The 20,065-nt window shown below is 52.8% G+C and overlaps 1 protein-coding gene across 5 annotated transcripts in view; it reads right to left on the bottom strand.

Moving 5' to 3' along the window:
• Positions 1 to 20,065, bottom strand: part of SH3PXD2A (SH3 and PX domains 2A) — a 227,367-nt gene that overhangs the window by 121,998 nt on the left and 85,304 nt on the right. For 3 of the 5 annotated variants that reach the window (XM_032880869.1, XM_032880887.1, XM_032880879.1), the window contains exon 3: positions 17,135 to 17,210. In XM_032880869.1, coding sequence (XP_032736760.1) covers positions 17,135 to 17,210 — 76 coding nt within the window. Of the gene's footprint in view, positions 1 to 17,134; positions 17,211 to 17,753; positions 17,902 to 20,065 lie in introns of those variants that run through there. The other 2 variants (XM_032880904.1, XM_032880914.1) reach the window with 2 other exon arrangements.

The following is a 20,065-nucleotide window of genomic DNA, read 5'->3' as shown; positions in this document are numbered from 1 at the left end:
ACACACACCCAACGCGACTAATAAACACAGCTCTGCACGTGCTGGGGGCTGCTGGCCCAGACGTGGGCTGCGGCGGGGATGGGCTCGCCCTCCAGGACCCAGACAGAGCGGGGCCAGAGAGTGTGGTTAACCCGGAGCCCAGCATCAGGGCTGGCCAGACTGTCCCCACCGCGTGGATGTGGGTGTGGCGGGCGTGGTGGGCAGTGGCTCACACCCTCCCTGTGAGAGCTGCAGAATAAAAGGCCCCATTCAGCCCCAGCAGCCTCGGCTCCTCCCTGCCAGGGGAGGCTGCCCTCAGGAAAGGGGATGGTGGGACGCTGGGCAGAGCTTTCCGGCAGCCTCTCCCTGTGGCCTGGCCCACAGCGGGGGGCTGGGGGTGGGGGGGCGCGGTGGCAGGGTGGGGGCAGGCCAGGGATACAGGGCCTCCAGGGCACAGAGACACAAAAGAAAAGGCCCAGCCAGCTGAGGAGGCTGTGGGCAGGCAGGGGCAGTCCTGGTTCCAAGGGGGATGTTGAAAGACACCGTTGACTTCGGATAATCTGAAGCGGAGGAAAATCCCCAGGATATAGAGGCCCATGGGAAAGCAGCCCCACAACCACAGGCCTGGCCGTGCCAGCTGGAGAGAGTCGGCCTGGTTCTCTCTGCGGGGACACCGTCCTCCAAAGCCTGCTTTTCTTGAGCTCCGGCACCACTGGCAGAACCAAGCCCAGACAGTCAGCCCTCCAGCAACCTCCCAGCAGCACTTTCTGTGCCTCCCCCGAGTGAGGACAATACGAGTGATAGTGACGTCCCCGACGACTTGGTGTGTGCCAAGCACCGTGCTGTTTTATATTGATTTATTTGATCTTCATCACAACTTCTGATGGAGGTACTGGGTTCCATTGTCATTCTCATTTTATGGCTGGGGAAACTGAAGGTCAGAAAAGTGACCCGAGTGACCTGCCCAAGGTCACAAAACTAGTAAGTGGCAGGGCTGGAATTTAATGCGCCTTGGCTTTTCTCTGGGCTGCCTGGAGGTGCCTAGGCGCTCCGTGGTTTTGCTCTAGTCTTTTCTCTGTACCTTTTCCCTGTGTATCCCATTGGCCTGCCTTCCCCAGAGCTACAACTCAGCCCAACACCATGAACACCGTCAGCGAGCACCACTCACTCACGAGGAACCCAGCTTTCCCAAGCGCAGGCGCGGAAACTGGGGCTGGGCCGGGATGACAGACATTGCAGACAAGGCCCGGACCTTACAGCGCATGCAGTCTGTGTGCCCAGTGCTGCAGTGTGACCCGTTACAATGGGGGCACACAGGAGGAAAGACAGGCCTGAAAAGTGGTAGGAATGAGTCAGGGCAAGGGAAGTGGAGAGAATGTTCCAGAAGAGGGAAGAGCCTGAGCAAAGGTCCAGAGATAATAGAACCCAGCTGAAGGAAGGTGAATGTGTTGGGAGGTTACAAGGTATGGGTGACGAGTGGCACTGGAAGACACTGAATGGGTGACAGGGGTTTGATCACACAGACCACGCAGAGCAATGCAGAGCCATTCAAGTTGTATTATTTCAGAAATACCCGGAGTTCCTGAACCATCAAGGCCAAGGACCAGAGTTTTTACCTGGGGGAAGGGGCATGGGGTGGGGGACAGAGGCACCAACAGCCCCTTCTGAAGTACTTCTCCCTCAAGTCTTAGCCCTGAGGGTCAGGGAATGGGGGACACCGGGGTCTGGTCACCGACGAGGCACGCACCGCAGGAGCTTCAGACTGTGTTCTCGCCAGTGTTGATGCCCACCACAGTCCACATGGATCCTGGGGTTAAAACCAGGAGATCCTGGGGGTCATCATGTCCAGCCCCCTCACTCCCTGAGGTCAAGATGAAGCTCAGAGAGGGCTGTGCCTCACACAACATCACACAGCAAGTCAGCGGCTAGCCTGGGACTTGGCGGGACCCTGGGGCCGGCAGCCTGGTTCTGGGGCAGATTTTGCAGGTTTTCCACCTTTAGGTTACGTTCCCCAAAGCCCCCAACTCAGCTGTCTTTCCTCCCTCTAATTTCTACCCCCAGCCTAACCCCACGACAAGAGCTGCCACCACTGGCACCATTTCAGAGGACACTGGAGCAGTGACAGGGGGACTTCTAAGACTGGGTCATAAGGGGGATCACAGCCCCCTTCTTGTCTTGCTCTGAGATCAATCACATTGCAGGAAGCCGGCCGCCGTGGTGTAAAAGCACCTTAGGGAGAGGTCCACATGGCAAGGACCAGAGGCCTCCTGCAAGTAGCCTGCACCAGGCTTCCAGCCATGAGAGCGAGCCATCTTGCCCAGCGAGTCCCCAGCTATACCTTGTGCCAACATTTGGACTGTTACTTCGTAAGAGATCCCAAATCAAAATCATGCAGTTAAGTGGCTCCTGAATTCCTGACCTACAGAAGAAGTGAGATAATAAACTTCTAAATTTGGGGGGTAATTTGTTACACAGCACTAGGTAACTGACAGGGGTCCCCACTGCTCATGAGAACCCCTCAGTTACCTGAATCTGAGATATTCGAGGTGTTGGTTACAAATGCACATTCCTGGGATTTACCTTGCCCCCCTACCCCGCTGAGTTAGAATGGGGGAATGATGGGGGGGCAGGGTGAGAATGCGCATTCTTCATAAAGCCCCTCTCATGATTCCCATGCACCTCTGAAGCTAAGAAGTACTGAATTAATCTGACTCCCCTTACGGGAGTTAGGGGATCCCTCTGAAAAGGCTCAGGGAGCTGCAGGGATGATCCTTGCCACACATCTAAGCCGAGGCAGGCCTGGGCCTGGAATCAGCACTGGACTCCCAGCTCAGTGCCCTTCCGACTTACTTCCTCCTCTGTCCATTTCAGGCTGCTTTCTGAGAGGAGTGAGCTTTCTGTTCTTCTTCTCTTGTTTTTATTTACAGTGCACACCTAGCAAAATGCTACATAATTATCTGTCTATGTAAGAGCTAGCTTGGCTTGCAAAGAACTTTGCTGGCACTAAGCAGATGTAATGCTGAAAAGGATCTGGGGGATGAGGCCATGCGGAGAGGCTGGCGCTGCTCCCCAACATTGCATCAGAATGAGCACACTCTCTACCCACCACGATGCCTGGGCTCCAGGCACTCCTCTCGGACAAACCAAATGCAGTGTGTATAACGCAGAAACAATGGATGAGGACAAGCAGGGAGCATACTGAGCTCCTGTCACCCTAATAGGTAAGAATAAGAACCCTACTTTCATTTTATAGCATTTTGGGCTTAGAAAAAACTCATACACAATCTTATTACATTGCCCTTACCCATTCAGTCTCTCACTGGACGTATGTGTGAGCCGCTGCTATGTGCCAGGTAATACTCTTGGCCAGGGGATCTGTAGATTTGCTTCTTTATTTAATAAACATTTATATATGTTTACTATGTGTCAGGCATTGGCTTAAGCCCTTTGGAAATATTAACTCACTTAGTCCTTACAACAGCTGTACAAAGTAGATGCCATTATTCTTCCCATTTTACAAGGAAATTGAAGTGCACAGAGGTTAAGTCATTTTCCCAAGGTCAAACAATTAGTAGGGAACAACACAGGGATTAGAAGCCAGGTGATCTGAAACTAGACTTCATCCTCTAAACTAAGGTAAAATAAGGCATGGTTCCTGTGCTTCAACACTCCAGTTTTTAGAATACCCGGGTGGCTCAGTTGGTTAAGCATCTGACTCTTGATTTTGGCTTAGGTGGTGATCTCAGGGTCATGAGATGGAGCCCCACACTGGGCTCTGTGCTTAAGCTTCTCTCCCCTCCCTTTCCCTCTGCCCCTAAACACACCTATCTCTCTCTGAAAAAAAAAAAAAAGAAAAAAGGAAAACTCTAATTTTTAAATCCCATGACCACAGAGGAAAAGCTGAAGCCCAGAGATATCTTCTGAATTTCCCCAAGTCACACAGTGCTGAGACTAAAAGCTAGGTCTGATTCTAAGCAGCATTACTTTGCCCCCGTTAGTGTCTGTTCACAAAGCAGGTCTAGCAGAAGATGGCTGTGACGGCAGCAAACAAGGAAGGCGTTTCTAGAGCCCAGAAAGAGAGAGGGTTTTTCTAGGGCCCCACTGGCAAATCTAAAGTATCCCCAGAGACCCCCAAGCAAATGAAAAGGCTCACTCACTGTCCAGGCCATCATGATTTGTGACTGTCTGCTGCCTGCTCATATTCATGCCTCCAGATATTTTGGGTGCAGTGTTATTTATAGACCATGTTTCTATTTATATTTTCATTGAATTCCTGTTAACCCTAGCTAGATTACCCCCAACCCCCCAAAACCTAGAGGGAGGAGGATAAGAACTCTTTCTCACCAAGTAAGTCAGGGGCAAAGGTGAAGGTCAAAGTCTTGGCTATGTGTGCAGTCTTTCAGCAGGAGCCCTTTGCAGGGAAGCATTCAAGACAAGGGGGCTTTCTGAGCTTTCCAAAGGAAATGGGGGGTGGGGGTAAGGGCACAAAGCTGGCCTTATACAGAGGCAGCCATATTCTGCCAATGCAGTGGGATTTGAGGTGGGCCTACAAGACCTCTGTTTCCCTAAAATGTTTTTTCTCTTGTATGATATTTCGTCATTAGGCATTGATTCCTTTGGTCTTAAAAGCTATTAGATCATAAAACATTGGGCCTATGAGAAAACCCAGTCAGTATCAAGTCCAGTCCCAGTATTTCCCAGAAGGGCAACTCAGCCTCAGAGAGCTAGGGCCTCTTCTCACGGGGGGATCTGAATGAATACACCGGATTCTACTACAATGCACAGTTGTTGGAGGAAGAACTGTCAGGCACAGTGAGAGAAACTGTGGACAGCAGAGTAGGCTCAGAATTTCTCTAACACCAAGTTTTAGGAATGAATAAATAAAACTACGTGATGTTTCCTAAGGTTCTCTTTGGTGCCCCAGATGAAAACTTCCTCGTTTCAGAGCCCTATAGAAAACAAAAGCAAAGTGGGATTTCTTTCTCTTTTTCAGTCCCTTGTTGAGATGTGGTTTAGGAAACTGGGATGATTGTTGCTGTGTGGTTGCTTTACAGGTGTGTGTTTACAAAGCCTGCCTTCTGGAAGTCATTTAGTTCCCTTCTGGCCACTATGCCTGCAATTCCAGCGTTGGCCACTAGGTGGCTGGCTCAACTAGGGTAGGTCAAGTGAAAGGTAATAGAAAATAGTGTCACCTGGACAAGACATTTACTGTAGGAATGAGACGCTTTATTAAGTGTCCAAAAAAGGACATTGGTCAACCTCTAACTGATATAATTAAAAGAACATACAGAACTTGAAACAAAGTTTAAAGAAATGCCAAAACACTCTGGCACACCCACCATTTCATACATCAAAACTCACCTGTTAATCTCCAGGCAACACATCTTTGGTCAGTCCCACTCAGCAGCAAGCACAGCAGGATATAGTGAATTGTGGTCAATAGCTTGGGCTTAGAAGTAGAAGGACCTGCCGTTCACTAGCTGAGTGGCCTTGGGCAAGTTGCGTAGCCCTCTGGCCCATGACGCTTCATTTGTAAGGTGGGGCTGCTGTCAGCAAACTAGGCGATCTAAGCACTTGAAACCCTTTGCACGGTATCTGGCAAGAGTATGTACTTAAATGAGAACTATAATGCTTAGGGAGGAAGGAGTCTTGCTTTTTTTTTTTTTTTAATTATTTATTTATTTGAGAAAGAGAGCAAAAGTAGGGTGCAGAGGGAGAGGAAAAAGCAGACTCTCTGCTGAGCAGTGAGCCCGATGCAGGGCTCAATCCCAGGACTCTGGGATCATGACCTGAGCCCAAGGCAGATGCTTAACTGGCGGAGCCACCCAGGCGCCCTGGGAGGAGTCTTTCATAGCCAATTACAACCATAGCCATAGACAAAAAGTTATTGCCAGGCCACTTGCTAGTAAGAGAACAGTTCTGCCCACCCAATAGGCCTTACTTAAGTCATCTTCATCAATTCCCAACTATTAAAGGTGTAAATTCATCTTTGAGATCAGAAAGAAGCTGAGAGTAAACACCAGGCCAAGCAGAGAAAGCCCCAAATTACCAGTCACTGGCTCATCTCAACCCTCCGCCCTTGACTCCCTTAATTTGAAGCTTAGGTTTGCTTAGGTTTGCAACAGTTGTTTTATACAGAAGAGCAAAAGATGCTTCTTTTTAAAATTGGGATTTTTTTTTTTTTTGGTCTTTTGCCAGATACTCCTTAGAAGAGACCTAAGCATTTCCCCCTCCTAAATGTGCACACAGACTTTAGACACACTCATGCTATGCTGTCTTCAAAACCACAGAGGATTGATTGGTAGGCCAGTCTCTCCCACCTCCAATTCAGAGAAACTTCTAGAATAAAAACCTTTGCAATCGCCTTGGCCCCAAACTTCCCCCCACCTTCGAAGAGCAGGGAGAAAGAATGTCCTGACTTACAGCTGATGAGGGAGTGTGGCTAGGGCCCGAGCACCCTCTTGGTTAGGCTGTGGAGCGGGGGACGGAGACTAGGCTGTGACTTACACCCCCCTCCCACAGGGTGCCAGAAACAGGTGGGCAACTCAGGTCTGCAAAGGGATGTGAGGCCAATGAATCGGCTCTTAACCAAGTTCCCTGCGTGAAGCTTGGGTCAGAAACCAATGCAGCAAGGCAGGTTCAGTGGTTTTTATTACATGGAGGGACTGAACATAGCCCAACACCAAGGGGGTCCTGAGCACAGAGTCAGCCTAGGGAAGGGCTTCCCTGGACCTTCAAATGGTGCTTCTCAAACTTTCCTGTGCAGGTAAGTAAACGGCAGGCTGTGATTTAGGGGGACTGGGGTGGGGTCAAGACAGCCCTTCTCGCAGGCTCTCAGATGATTGTGCGACTCATCTGCGAACCAAATTTTGAGCAGCGGACCTTGAAATGCACAAGCCTACATGCAAGACCTCACTCTGGAAAGGCTTCCAGAGAAAGAGCTCCCCGTTTTTGTCAAGCCCCATTACCAACAGTCACCAAATGACCAGCACGTATTAAATGCTTCCTGTGTGCTGAGCAGATAACATTTCATTTGAGGCTCTCGGCAGCCCTGGGGGACTTTCACAGAGGAGGAGGAGGAGGAGGATGACGGGTAGAGACGCTGAGCAAAGCTGGCAAGGGTCAGGCGGTGACCTAACTCGGGTTCCTGGAGCTCTAAGGCCTCTGGGGCTGAAAGGCGACGCTTACCTGCCTCCACCATGAAAAAAGCACCAGTTCAAGTTCAGACAACTAGTGCCAAGTAGAAAGCCCCCGTGTGACCCCAGATCGGCCAGCCCAAAGCCAGGTTCAGGTCTGCTAGCACCACGGGGCCGCTCGAGGGCTGGCAGAGCAGTGGAGTCCCCCGGCTTCCTTTGGGATCAGCCCTGTTTCATTCTCGCTAAGGTGGAACCTGGCCTTTTTGCTCCGGCCTGGGGAGAAGCAGAAGCACAGCCCCTTTCCCTCAGCCCCTGCCCCTGGAGGGGAGAGAAGAGCTAGGGCCCCCAGGCAAGCCCTCCTCGCCCCACACACTTCCTCTCCCGCCTTCTAAAGGTGCATTCAGGGGAATAGACTCCATCTTCAGGCCACGCCAGTCCCTCAGGCCCACTGCGGTCTGGAGGCCAGGCAGCCTGCCGTCTGGGGACCCCTCACTGGACATCAGTCCTTGGCACTGTGGAGGTGAAGGAGAGGAGGTGTTTTTAAGGCCCAGAGGGACTGTACTGCTCGAAGCCGGGAAGCCTCTGGATGAATGGTGCGTCAGTTCCTAAGGGCCTGGGGAGTCTCCAAGGGTCGGCTCCATTCCTGCCAGGGAAGGGCTCTGGCTTAGGGCTCTGTCCCTGGGCCTGAGTCCAGTTGGGGTGACCTTGGCGAAGAGTGGAAGGGTCAGGCCAGGGACACTGTGGAGATCTGCCACCAGTGCCCCTCACCTCTGAAGAAGGGGGGTGAGCTCCCTGTCAATGGACCTCTGTTCTCCCTCCTTCTCCACCACCCTCATCCCCCACACTGAGTCCACGACCCAGAAAGCAGAGTGTCTAGTGCCTGGAGGTTCCTGGGGAGGGAAGCTGATGGCAGGCAGTCCCCACCACAAAGCATCTTTCACTGGGCCCAAGGCTTCGGCTATCTCAGGGAGAAGGGAGGACATCCTCCCTTTCACTCCCCAGGGTGAAATCCAAGGTGGGCATTTGGGGCAGGTGCCGGGAAACACCGGGTCTGCCGTCTTGGCCAGGGTTCCCCCCAGCAGGACTGGGGGCATCCCTATTCTCCACCTCTCCCTCACCTCTCACCTCATCCTTCAGCAAGTCCTCTCAACTGTTCCTCCAAAACGGGTCTCAGACTGGCTCCTCTCCATGCCATCGCCCAGCCAAGACCAAGCCACCCTTGTCTCTCACCATGCCTTGTCCCCCTCCAGCTGGGCCTCCCACTCCACGCTTGCTCCCTGGGGGCCCTTCCGGCCTCTGACACATCAGCTCAGGGATCCTTTCAAAACAGAAATCTGATCCCTCAGCCTGAAACCGTTCAGAGGCTTCTCACAGCACACAGGACCCATCTTCAACCCGAAAGCTCACACAGCTTCATCCGCCAGGCTTCGCACGGCGCCCCAGAGGCCCAGAGCCTTCTTCCCTCTCCTGCCTCAGCGTCCCTCCTGCTCTCACCGGTCACACCCGGGATCAGGGCACTGGCCGGTCAGTCATCCACACCTGAGTGTGTATTTAGTGACCGAGCCGCTCCGGGGGCACGGCAGTCTTCTCGAAGTGTGGGGTGAAGGGATCTGACCCTTGAGAAAGAACATTCAGACATCAGCTAAGGAAGCGATTTACTTTCAGGGGACAGACCAGGAATGTCACAGCGACCTGAAACCGCGGGCGTCCGGTGACTCTGCCAACACACAAGGCAATCCCTGGTCACTCTGGCGTAACTTATTCAATTTTGTGCCTCAGCGATTAGCAAGAGCTACGCCTGAACTCAGCATCTGGACGCCCGGGTCCAGGCACGTTTTCCTGCACGTGAAACGAAACAGACGGACTAGACCATGAAAAGAGACACATTTCTGCTTAGATCAGAGGCCTCTTAGGGGAGGTGCCACCCCCTTCAGGGCTGAGGGTTTGGGGTGGGTATTTAGAAGCCTGAATCCCTTCTAGAATTACCTGTGGACAAGGAAGACAAGTTGTAATGAAGTGTTCTGACTCTCTCTCTGGTCTCAAAAGGTGGGAGTGACACGAGGAAATGGCCAAGGGACCTGATCCACATTTCCTTATGAAAGTTGTAAGGAAAAAAAAAAAAGCCCTAGCTCTTCTCTCCCCTCCAGGGGCAGGGGCTGAAGGAGAGGGGCTGTGCTTCTGCTTCTCCCCAGGCCGGAGAAGAAAGGCCAGGTTTCACCTTAGGGGGAATGAAACGGGGCCGATCCCATAGGAAGCCAGGGGACTCCGCTGCTCTGTGGAGGACTGTGGAGGGCCAACCCCTTGGAAGGGCTGCCTCCCCTGCATAGCCCCTTATTCCCAGCGAGAACTGGAGGCTAAGCCGAGAGCCGCAAGCAGGTGGTCCTGCTGTGTTATCAGGGCAACAGGAGTGGGGCTGCTCAACTCTCAGCCCAGATTAGCCCCCTGGGTGGGTCATCAAGCCTCAGCAACCAGCTCCTTACAACTTCCACTTAGCACAGGCAGGAAGAGGAAGAAGTGCCACCAGGGCTGAGAGGCAACGGGCAGTGCTGAATTAGCACAGGGCGGGAGGGCGGCAGAGGGCAGAGCAGAGGAAAGCCCATGGCGGAGTCCGGCCACAGCACCACCTGGGGGAAAGGCAGCTGCGCGGCACTAGCACATCTCCCTTTGCAACCCAGCCTGCACTTGCCCTGCACTAACTGCTTGGAACATCTTCCCAAACCATCATGAACCCATTTGACAGATGAGGAAACCAACCCTGGAGGCCATGTGCCTGGGCCCCAGCCACACAGCCGAAGCTGGCTTGGGGGAGCCCTCTCCTTCCTGGGCAGCTTTGGGGCCAAAGACACACCCAGACTCCCATCTGCCCGGCCCTCCCCGGTGACTCCAGCCCCCTGCATCCCCAACATGCTTCATCCCCTTGCTGTACTTCAAATGCACGCCTTCAGTGGCACTTGGGTCACTGACCTTGCTGTCCCCTTGACCCGGCACTCTAAGCCCTGACCTGCCCGTGCCTGGCTCAGTGTCACCTCTGCAAAGAGGCCTTTTTTGACCACTCATCTCATGTTCCAAGTCACGACAACTGGTTAGTTTTCTTTCTGGCCCTTAGTCACTATTGGAAATAGCGATTCCAATTTATGCCCAGAGGCCCGGGCTGCCTTGCCCGCAGCGGCATAACCAGTGCCTACAGCTAGGCCTGGAACACAGTAGGTGCTCAATAAATCCCTGCGGTGGGAATGAACGATCCTAGCTCTTTCATGTAGCATTCAGGACCACCACCCCCAGATTCTCCAGAGGGAGAGAATGATTTTGGGGGGAGGGTGGCAGTAATTACAGCAAGAGAGGACCCCGCACTTGCAGGGGCGGCTCGATGAAACCCACTTTCGGAACAGTACACTGTGCCTCTTAGGCCTCAAATCCTGTTGATCTTTTTAAAACCCCGGCATTACCAGCAGACCCTACTTTAACTTCTCCACCGAGAAGGTTCGTCTTTCCCTGCCACCCAGGTCATCAGTGTGGCTCAGAAACCTCTAGGGCATGCTCCCTCAGGCGTCTGGCTCCCTCCTGGCCTCGGAGGCCCTTGGCACCTCGTGCAGACACACAGAGACGCCTCCAGCCCAGGGAGCGAGCACCAGCTCTCCCCCGCGCCACAGCCACGGACAAGCTCTAGCCCAAGACATCCCTTCCCCCTGCTTCCTTCAGCGCTTGAACAAACACCGGATCTGCCGCACAGGGAGGGGAAGGCCCCGGAGACCATGTCTGCCATGCACCCAGCGCCCTCCTGCCCTGTGGCTCCGAGCTGCCTGTCTGTGGAGGGGCCGCTGTGTAAACCGGTGAGCCAGCACAAGGCAAGCGAGCCTGCCTGCTGTCTAAAAATACATGCCTCCGAGCTCACAAGCTCCCGAGGCTGACAGCACCCGCTTCGATCCTGGCTCACTTTCCTTCCTCAGCTAGCCAGCTTCTCTGGGATCCAACAGCCCAGGAGCCCCGATGCCTACGGAGGTGATGGACTCAGCGATTAGGATGGAGGGCCTTTCTAGGAGCTCAGAGGCCCAGTCCCAGGTTGCACACGGGGACATCGATGGCCTGTGAGCGGGAAGAAACCTCGCAGAGCCTTTGCAGAGTGAATGTGCCTCTCTCCGCCGCCTGGCTTCCGTGCTCTCTCAGTCCCTGGTCACGGTTGTTTGCTTTTTACATCAGCAACTAACTACGCAGTCTACTTCATTCTGTAATGGCCATTTCCTCCCAGGGAGCCTCCCCAGACTGACAAACTCAGGATACACAGGAAATCTACTCCAATCCCAGGATGGGCAACAGGAGATGGATTTTCCACAACAGTCTTTTAAAAGAAGGCAGAGAGTTCCCTGTAAACAGTAGGCTGCCCTGAGAGGCTGTGGAGCCCACCGTGCCTTGGCCCGTTGTCCTAAAGAGCATCTCTTCTTTTGTAGTTCTTGACCATTGTTCTACTCCTCCCGGGGTCCATGCTGCCGCCCAGTCCCCATGCTCCAGATCTGTCCTGTGTCCAGCAAGCTCAGAAGAAGTCCCAAGTTATCAAAATTTATGAAAATCACAGAAAGATTTTTTTTCCCTAAAAAAGCAGTCCTCTGCTTTGCAAAAGGGTTGATCACACGACTCTCAAATAGAACTGTACTTAGGACACCTAAAGGATGATGTGATTTGTCCCACAGGACTGACTCTGCAAGGGTTCTCAGGAATACGCCTTCATGTAAAACAAGGTTCACCTCTGCTTTTCTCTTGGAGGGGGGAATGACAAGAGGTCAGGCCTGGAGCTTCTCAGCGACGACTGTCAATTTCTGCCTCCTCCAGAAAGACCAGCTGGCATGCCTGTCCACTAACACTCACCAACCCCTTAAAACAAAAATCAATTGCTCGGGTCTGTAGCTTATGTAACTGCCTCTTGCCAATATCAATTTCCTGGCTTTGATAATGACCTCTAGTTACCCGAGACGTTACCGCTGGGAGAGGCTGGCCAAGGGGAGCCCCACTCAGTGGCTATGTGATGGCAGAAAGTGACCTCACTTCTCCTTGAACTGGGACAATGCCACCTACCCTCCAGTGTGGCAGTGGAACTGGAGGGGCGGAATGTAGAGTGCCTCGTCATTTTGCAATGTCTTGGGAGTCTATTTCAAAATAAAAAGTTAAAAAAAAAATGCTGGGACTTAGGAAACCAAACAGGCAATTTCGTTAGACTCGTAATTAAATGAAGACAGTGCTCTGAAAGCTTTGGGGTTATGCTGTTTATAATCATGTTAAAATAATAATAAACTAAATGGTTTACGTGGAAAAAAAAATCAATTCTTCAGTTGTAGTGACCTCAGGCACTTAATAGAATGAGTCCTTACAGGTCTTCTGAGTCCCCATGAGGGTCAGGGCACCTCCCTGCCCCACATGGTGTTTTCCCAAAACACAAGACAGCAAGTAGCAGCTGGAGGGACAGCTAGGGTGCTGGGTCCTCAGGCAGAAACTCCCAGGTCCCTAGCCTGGGGAATGTGGAGGCAACAAAGTAGGCGGAGGGAAGCTTCTAGCTGAAGCTCGCTGGCGTAATTCCTCCCTGTCCAAGGAAAGGTCCAGGCCACAGAGGAAGGATGACAGCTCCCCTACTTACTGCCTAAGGGGTGGGGGAATGTGACTTTCCTTCTCTCTACAATGGGATAATGCCCCCATTCCTGCAGTGAGGACTGGGAAAGGTTTGTAGAGTGCCCAACACAAGGCCAGACACACAGTAGGAACTCAATAAAAGGGAGCTCATACCTAATGGAGAATGTCCAATTCCTGATCAGACCTGGGGGGGGGGGGTCCAAATAAAGCAGCCACTCTGTGTCCAGCCCTGCAACGGAAATGCGGGAGGAGTAGATAGGGGCCTTGTCTCCAAGGAAGGCCATGAAGTTCAGCAAAAACAGCCGGGGTATCTGCCTCACCCTACATGATGTGAGACTGGAGGGATACTTCCCCTCCTCCCCTCCCCCTTGCTCCCAAGGCCTCAGGCCCTGGCATAATTCTCCGCCTCTTCCTGCCTCAAAAACTGCTTGGGTTTTCCTTCCAGAGCTGCCTTGCTGGAGAGAAGCACCTGTCCCACATAAGGTCATAACTCTCCATGTCCCTCCTGACGGCTCTGTGGGCCTCACAAACACATAGAAGGAAGGGTCCAGGCATCATGGATCTTCACCCCAAGGCCCAGACAGTGGGTTCAGACTGGGAGAAACAACTGGGCTTGGCGGCAGGGTCCTCACTGAGGACAGTTCCCCTGTAGCCCTTTATCTAGGATCTGACTGAAGGCAGGTGTCAAACCACTAGCCTGGTCATTGCATGGGCTCTCTGTCCTCACCTTCTTGACTCTGCTCCCAGCCGTCTGGCCCCAATTGTGACTCCAGCCATACTGCACAACACTCAGTCTTCTGGGATGGGGCCTCTGCCTTTGGCCACAGAAGGCCCAGATCCTCACCAGTCTTCCCACCCACAGGCTGACCCTGAACTCAGGCCAGACACTACCCAGACATACCACAAGCCTGTGTCCTAGAGCCTAAGATTTATGGCTCACATGTGGGATTTTTTTTCTTGGCCAGGATTTGACTGGCAGATGAGGGAGCTTGTGGCCCTGTGAAGGCATGGCTTCCCTCTTTGCTCTCAATTCCTTTGCCTTCTCTGTCATTTGCACCAGCCAGTCAAACTCCTGGGACCCCCTGCCCGAGCCTGCAGCCAGGCCCATCACATCCTGGAGCCTCTGAGGCTAACACTGAGACCCTTCTGGAATAATCGGCGCTCTTGCTCTCTCCCTGTGGCTGTTCCTTGCTCCGCGAGAGCTGGCAGAGCCGCTCCCGAGGCTGGTTGCCGGCCCTCCAGAGGCTTCTAGGTGGGAGGGCAGTTTGTGTGTTTGTCCCGGGTGCTGCAGAGCCACGCTGCCAGGGCTGAACCCAAGGGAATGGGCAGGTGACCTCAGACACCCTTCTGAGAGGCAGGCGGGTAGAAACAGAGAATTCACTGGTGTTAAATAATTGAGTAGGTGCTGGCTGCTGCCCAGAGCCCCTCACCAGTACGTGTTCCCACCCCTCACTGCTGCCAGTGTTCAGTGCTGGGGGCTCACGGCCATGAGCCTGTGAGCTCATGCCAGAGGGAAGGCATGCCCTCTACCTGCCGTTCAAGTGAGGGAGTGAGCAGAGTATGAAAGGGTTAGGAAGTGTCTAGAGGGCAGGGGGAAGCCAGGAACAGGCCTGGGAGCCCTCCAGGTGGGATTCCACACGGCCAGCAATGCCCACACTGAAGTCCTGAAAAGTGAATGAGCAAGAGAGAAGCCTCAGAGAGGAAAACCCACTGTGAGCAGAGGAGAAAAGCAGCAAAACAGGGGAAAGGAAACTTCCTTTGGATGCGATGGGGGCCAGTCAACTTCCTTCCCCACTGTGCACAGGGCCCATCATGTCGGGGGTGGAAGGGATCTTGGGCTGGCCTTTCCCGGAAGCTGGGGATGGATAGGGCAGGTGACTTTCTCTATTAATAGGTGCCACTTATTAAGCACTTACTACAGGGCAGGCACTGTGCAAAGTGCTTCCCATGAATTATTTTCATCCTCACCACAAGCCTGTAAGAGAAAACTGAAGTTCAGAGAGGACCCCAGTCCTGCCGCAGCTCTTGGGGTATCCTCCCCTGAGGTGGCTGATGGGGCAGGAGCCCTGGCCAGAGGTTCTGGTGTGGGTTACACTTCCTGGCTGTGTGGCCTGTGCAAGTCTATTAGCCTCCCTTGGCCTCAGTTTCCTTGTCAGTAAAATGGGGATAATAACCTCAGTGGGAGGAGCAAATGAGATCACATGAGTGAGTGTGCTGTATGAAACACCAGACACGTGTCAGGAACTGGTCACCTTAAGGGCTAACATTTATTTAAGTCCTGCTAGAGGCCAGCCACAGTCCTAAGCCCCTGTAATGTATTAATTCATTTTATCCTGACAACAGCCCCATGAAGTAGATACTGTTATCATGCCTATTTTCCAGGTGAGAATACTGAGGCATAAAGAAGGTAACGCACTTGATACAAGCCAGACTTTGTCGGGGGGAAGGAAGTCAGGCAGCATGATTCCCCAGACACTGGACTCTAGTAGCAGCCGGACAGGAGCCTTGGGATTCCCCTCCATGATCCAAGCCCACCTGTCCTCGGAGGTCAGCTCCAGGTCCCCCTCCTTTAGGAAGCCTTCGCCGCCTTCCTAAGCTCACAATGACACACTCCAAACACACTCAGAATTGCACGGCGGTGGAGATGTCACATCCTGCCACATCAGTTCCCGCATCAGGGAGCAGGTCTTGCCTCTCTCATCTCTCCTAGTAGCTTGAGGATTCTTCAGATGAAGGAAACAAACCTACCTCACTCTTTGGCTTGCTAGGCCATCCCAGTCTGCAGCTGCAGCTGCTGATTCCCGGGTCTGGCCCAGGCTGAGCCCCCCGTAAGCACCCTCTGACCAAATGATGACGAGGTGGAACTTCCCTGGAGCACTGGCCACCAGCGGGGGAAAAAGCCCAACGTTCTCAAGGAAACAGGCAGCCTTCATGCCCCCAAGGCCAAGTCCACTCCTGATACCAGGGTGCCATGCTGGCTTCGTGGTGGCTCTGGGACACTTGTGTCCACAGCATCGCAGCTGGGCTCCCAAGCCCTTGCTGGGCAGAGCACCCGGACTATACTGGAGCAACCTCGAAGCTCACACACACCCGGGTGTCGGACAATTCCAGATTCCCTCAGGACTCAGTGTAAAGCCAGGTAGGGCATCAAAGCCCCCTATGTGACCCCCTTGGCCAGGGATGGACAAACAGTCCTCTGCCTCCACGGAAGTAGCACAGGGGGGAGATTCTCTGCTCCTTCCCTGACTTGTTCTAATCTTGCCCAAACTGGGATGTGGAAGTTCTTCCTTGTGGCTAAACAAATTCTCTCCAATGTTAGCACGAGATTGGGAGGAGCACCTTTCAGAGAGGACCCATTCTCAGAGGGCAGGGCCCCTGGGTGTGTTTGCAAGTCACTAAGCAGGTGCTGACCATGTGGTGAAGGTGGGCCAGAGAGTTAATGAGGTAAAGACCCTGCTTCTTGCAAAGGTCCCACTGATTGCCATTGCCAGGGTCCAGCAGTAACGGCGGGCGGGGGCGAGGACCACTGTGACGCAGCCCAGCTCCACGGTCTGGGGAAACACAGGGGATCCGGAGCCGGGAGGCAGCATCACCCCCAGGTTCAGGGCAAAGAACCCAGACTAGAGCAGACCAAAGTTCACCCCTCAGCTCTGCCACCTTCATGACTAGTTACCCAACATCTCTGTACCCCAACATCTTCAACCCCCAAGCAGAAATGAGAACACACCCCACAGCATGGAGATTTGTCCATGATAACAAAAAGTACTTTGTCAGCTATAAACTGTACACCAATTTAAAATGTCCTAGCAATAGCAGACTAGGACACATCTGAGCAGGTTTTTCTCTACATTACATGTGACCCATTGCTGTATACATGTTCCCAAATGATGTAGTGGTTAATGCGCCTTATGGCCAGACACATCTGGGTTCAAATCCTAACTCTGCCAACCCACAGGCCGTGTCACATAAGCTCTCGGAACCTCGGCTGGGTAACGCGCCAGGAGGATCCAAAATCGGACACGGGGAGTGTGCTCAGTTTAAGGGTGTCTGTGATTACAATGGGATTAGTGGGAAGAGCTCAGCCTGGAGTTCTTCATCCTTTCACTGAAGAACTGATCTTCCCGCGCTTTCCATAAAGAGGAAACCACAGTCCCAACACCTAAGAAATTCCTTAGAAGTTACGTGGCCAGTAGAGATGGCCTGGGGATGATGGGAGAGGCCCCTGCGGGGGCAGTGGCCTTCACAGCTGGGGGCTTCCCCTCCTCTGGGGAGCTGTTAGGAGGTAGACTCATATTCCTACCCTGCCCAGAATTTCCAGTGTAGCAGCCAGCCTTTTCTTGGCCTAAGAAATGTTGCTTCCCCGGTTGCCTCCCATCCCAACAGTGGGGCCCCCCAAAGCTTACCTGGAAGGAAGGGGATGATTCTCTGCTTGGGGTCCTTCTGGCCACCTTCGATGGGAAACTTATCCAAAAGCTGCATCTGAGAAGCCAGACAGACAGAGGGACAGGATTCAGAAGACTGGAGCAGCCCTCGGAGTCCCTTCCCCACTCCACTCTGCGGCTTCAGGGCCCCACTGCCCTCGTATGGATGAGTGACACTTCAACTCCTCATTTCACAGACGATTAATAAACCACATGGGGCATGAGAGAGAGGAGGCCAGAGCTCTCCACGCATCAAAGGGGCGTCTGAACGATCTCAAGGAGGCGTGGAGGCACGGGGAAAGTGGCTGAAGATGAGGCCACGGGAGAGCAGCAGGCTTTCAGGGCAGGCGGCAGGTGGGGTTTCCAGAGCCTTCTTCGGGCCCACCGTCCTTCACACGTCATCTGCTGGGTGAGCCCTTTAGCCACAGGCCGTCTCACACCCTCCTGGGCCAGGACGGGGGAAGGCCCCACCTGATAATTCAGACAGACCACCCACCTTCCAGAACCACCCTGCAGAAACAGACCCAGATGTTATTTTAATAATAACAGACCCAGCCCACTGCCTCCACTGCTGTAAGACCCCCCCTCCTCCATTTCCTACCTTCCCACCCTGAGATTGCTGCTGTTTTTCCAGGGACAGACCCACCGGAAGAGCTTCCAGGGTTCTGGAGGAACAACTCTTTTTTTTTTTCTTCTGCTATTCTGGGCTGAAATTCTGTATAAGCTGGAAAAACACACAGGAGACAGGATGGACGAGGCCACGGCCCCTCTGTGTGTGTGTGTGGTTAATCTCCCTTCCAAGGCACAGGCAGATGCAGGAGCAGAAGGGACAGGGCAGGATCTAGCCCAGCAGCCCCAGCTGTGTGACCCTGGCCAAGGCGTGGAAGCTTTCTCTGTAGGGCTCCAGGCACCTCCTTGGTCAAATGAGGAAGATCAGTCACATGATATCTGAAGTCCATTCCTTCCTTCAAATACTTATTGAGCACCTACTTGGAGCACTGAACACCAAGAAAACGGAAGTAAAGAAAAGCAGCAGGGGCACCTGGGTGGCTCAGTCAGTTAAGTGTCTGCCTTCGGCTCAGCTCATGATCCCAGGGGCTCAATCTCAATTGAGCCCCCCATGGGGCTCCCTGCTCAGCAGGGGTCTGCTTCTCCCTCTACCTCTGCCCCTCCCCCTGCTCATGCTCTCACTCTCTCTCTCTCATAAATAAAATCTTTCAAAAAAGAACGAAAGAAAAGCAACAAAGTCTCTGCTTTGGAGGAATTTATATTCTAGTGGAGGCAGACAAACAGCAAACAAATAAATATGTACTGATTAAACCTATGAAGAGAAATGAAGTCAGGGAGGGCTTTGGAGCAGAAAGTATAGAGTGCCAAGAAAGGACTCGGGAATCAGATGGCAATTCAGCAGAGACCACAGGAGGTGGGGAAACAAGCCTCAAGGAAGGCAGAAATGCTCCAGCAGGGTAAACTGGAAATGCAAAAAGAGCCTGAAAAGGCCAGCGTGGCTGCTGTGGAGCAGAGTGCACAGGGGCTGAGGTGCCAGGCAGTGAGATCCGAGACGTGGGCCAGATCGCGGGGAGGATGGCTAACTTCAGGTTCATGAACAGGCCATGGGGGGAAGCAGGGAGACCACGGAGGCGCCTACGCATGGAGGCTGGGACCAAAGTACCAGTTCTGCGCTAGATTTCCTGGGTGTGTGTGCACCTGCGCGTATTCCCATCCCCGCACCCCAGCCGCCCAGCCCTAACACACGATTTTAGGATCCTCTCTTGCACGATCATTATCCAACACTCACAGGCTATTTGCAGCCCACGTGTGAAGGGCGGGTCATTGTCGGATTCGATTCAAAACAAGGCAGAGACTGCACCCTTACTCACTTTCACTTCCCGAGTACAGGCTGAAATTTAACAAAAGCTGGCTCATGAGCTTTCAAACCCTAGTGTTGTCAGCCCATCTCTCAAACATTTAATAACTGCCTGCTTCATGTAAATATACCCACTGGGCTGTAACCCTACGAACTGGCGCTTAGGATCTATTTTTTTAAATAATACATTTTCGAACAAATTCAACGCAGAATAGAACCCCCATTTTCACCTTTCCCCATTTTCCTCACCCATATTCTGTTTCGTACATTATATTTCCGTATTACGTAAGAGCTCATGTTCACGGAGGGGGGAAACCAGAAACTGCAGAAGCCGTGGTTGAACAAAAGGAGTAAGAATCACTCCTAATTCCTCCCCTAGAAAAAGTGATATTCATGTTTTGGGGGGTATACACCCTTTTCAGACATCCTTCCATGCATGTAAATAAAATGAGCTCCTCAACACTCTTACACTATGTTATGAACAATTTTCCATGTCAATGAATCCTTCCATATTAGCACCCCCAGTTGGACATGGGATGTGTTTGGATGGGCCGCAGTTCATTTATTTAACCGTCCTACTGTTGGATATTTAGATTCTTCCTGACTTTCCTCTACTCTATATAATAGGGCCACAGCGACCATCCCTGTCCATGCATCTATGCACACTTCCTTAATACTATTTCCATTTCTGTTTCATTCTGTTGGAACGTACACATACTTAGAGGCGCCTTAAATCCTCTCTGGAAGAAGACTGAGGATAAGTCAATGGCTAACTCACATGTACAGGCCAGGCTTAGGGTCTCTGAGCAATGGCCCTATAGAATTTCTGAGGAAGAGTACGGAGATGTCTGAGAAGGAAGCCAGGCCCACCAACGTGCCCCGCTGTGGATGGTCTGCCCTCATCAAACTGCCCTCGTCCTGGGGCACCTGCATTGCTCAATTGGTTAAGCACCTGACTTTGGATGAGGTCACGACCTCGGGGTCCTGGGATCGAGCCCCGCCTTGGGCTCCTTGCTTAGCAGGGAGTCTGTTTCTCCCTCTCCCTC

The sequence above is a fragment of the Lontra canadensis genome, unplaced genomic scaffold, assembly GCF_010015895.1.
Source record: "Lontra canadensis isolate GAN:19392208 unplaced genomic scaffold, GSC_riverotter_1.0 scaffold3, whole genome shotgun sequence".
Lineage (NCBI taxonomy): Eukaryota > Metazoa > Chordata > Mammalia > Carnivora > Mustelidae > Lontra > Lontra canadensis.
The sequence above is the reverse complement of the archived record's forward strand: the minus strand, read 5'-3'. Positions and strand labels throughout refer to the sequence as shown.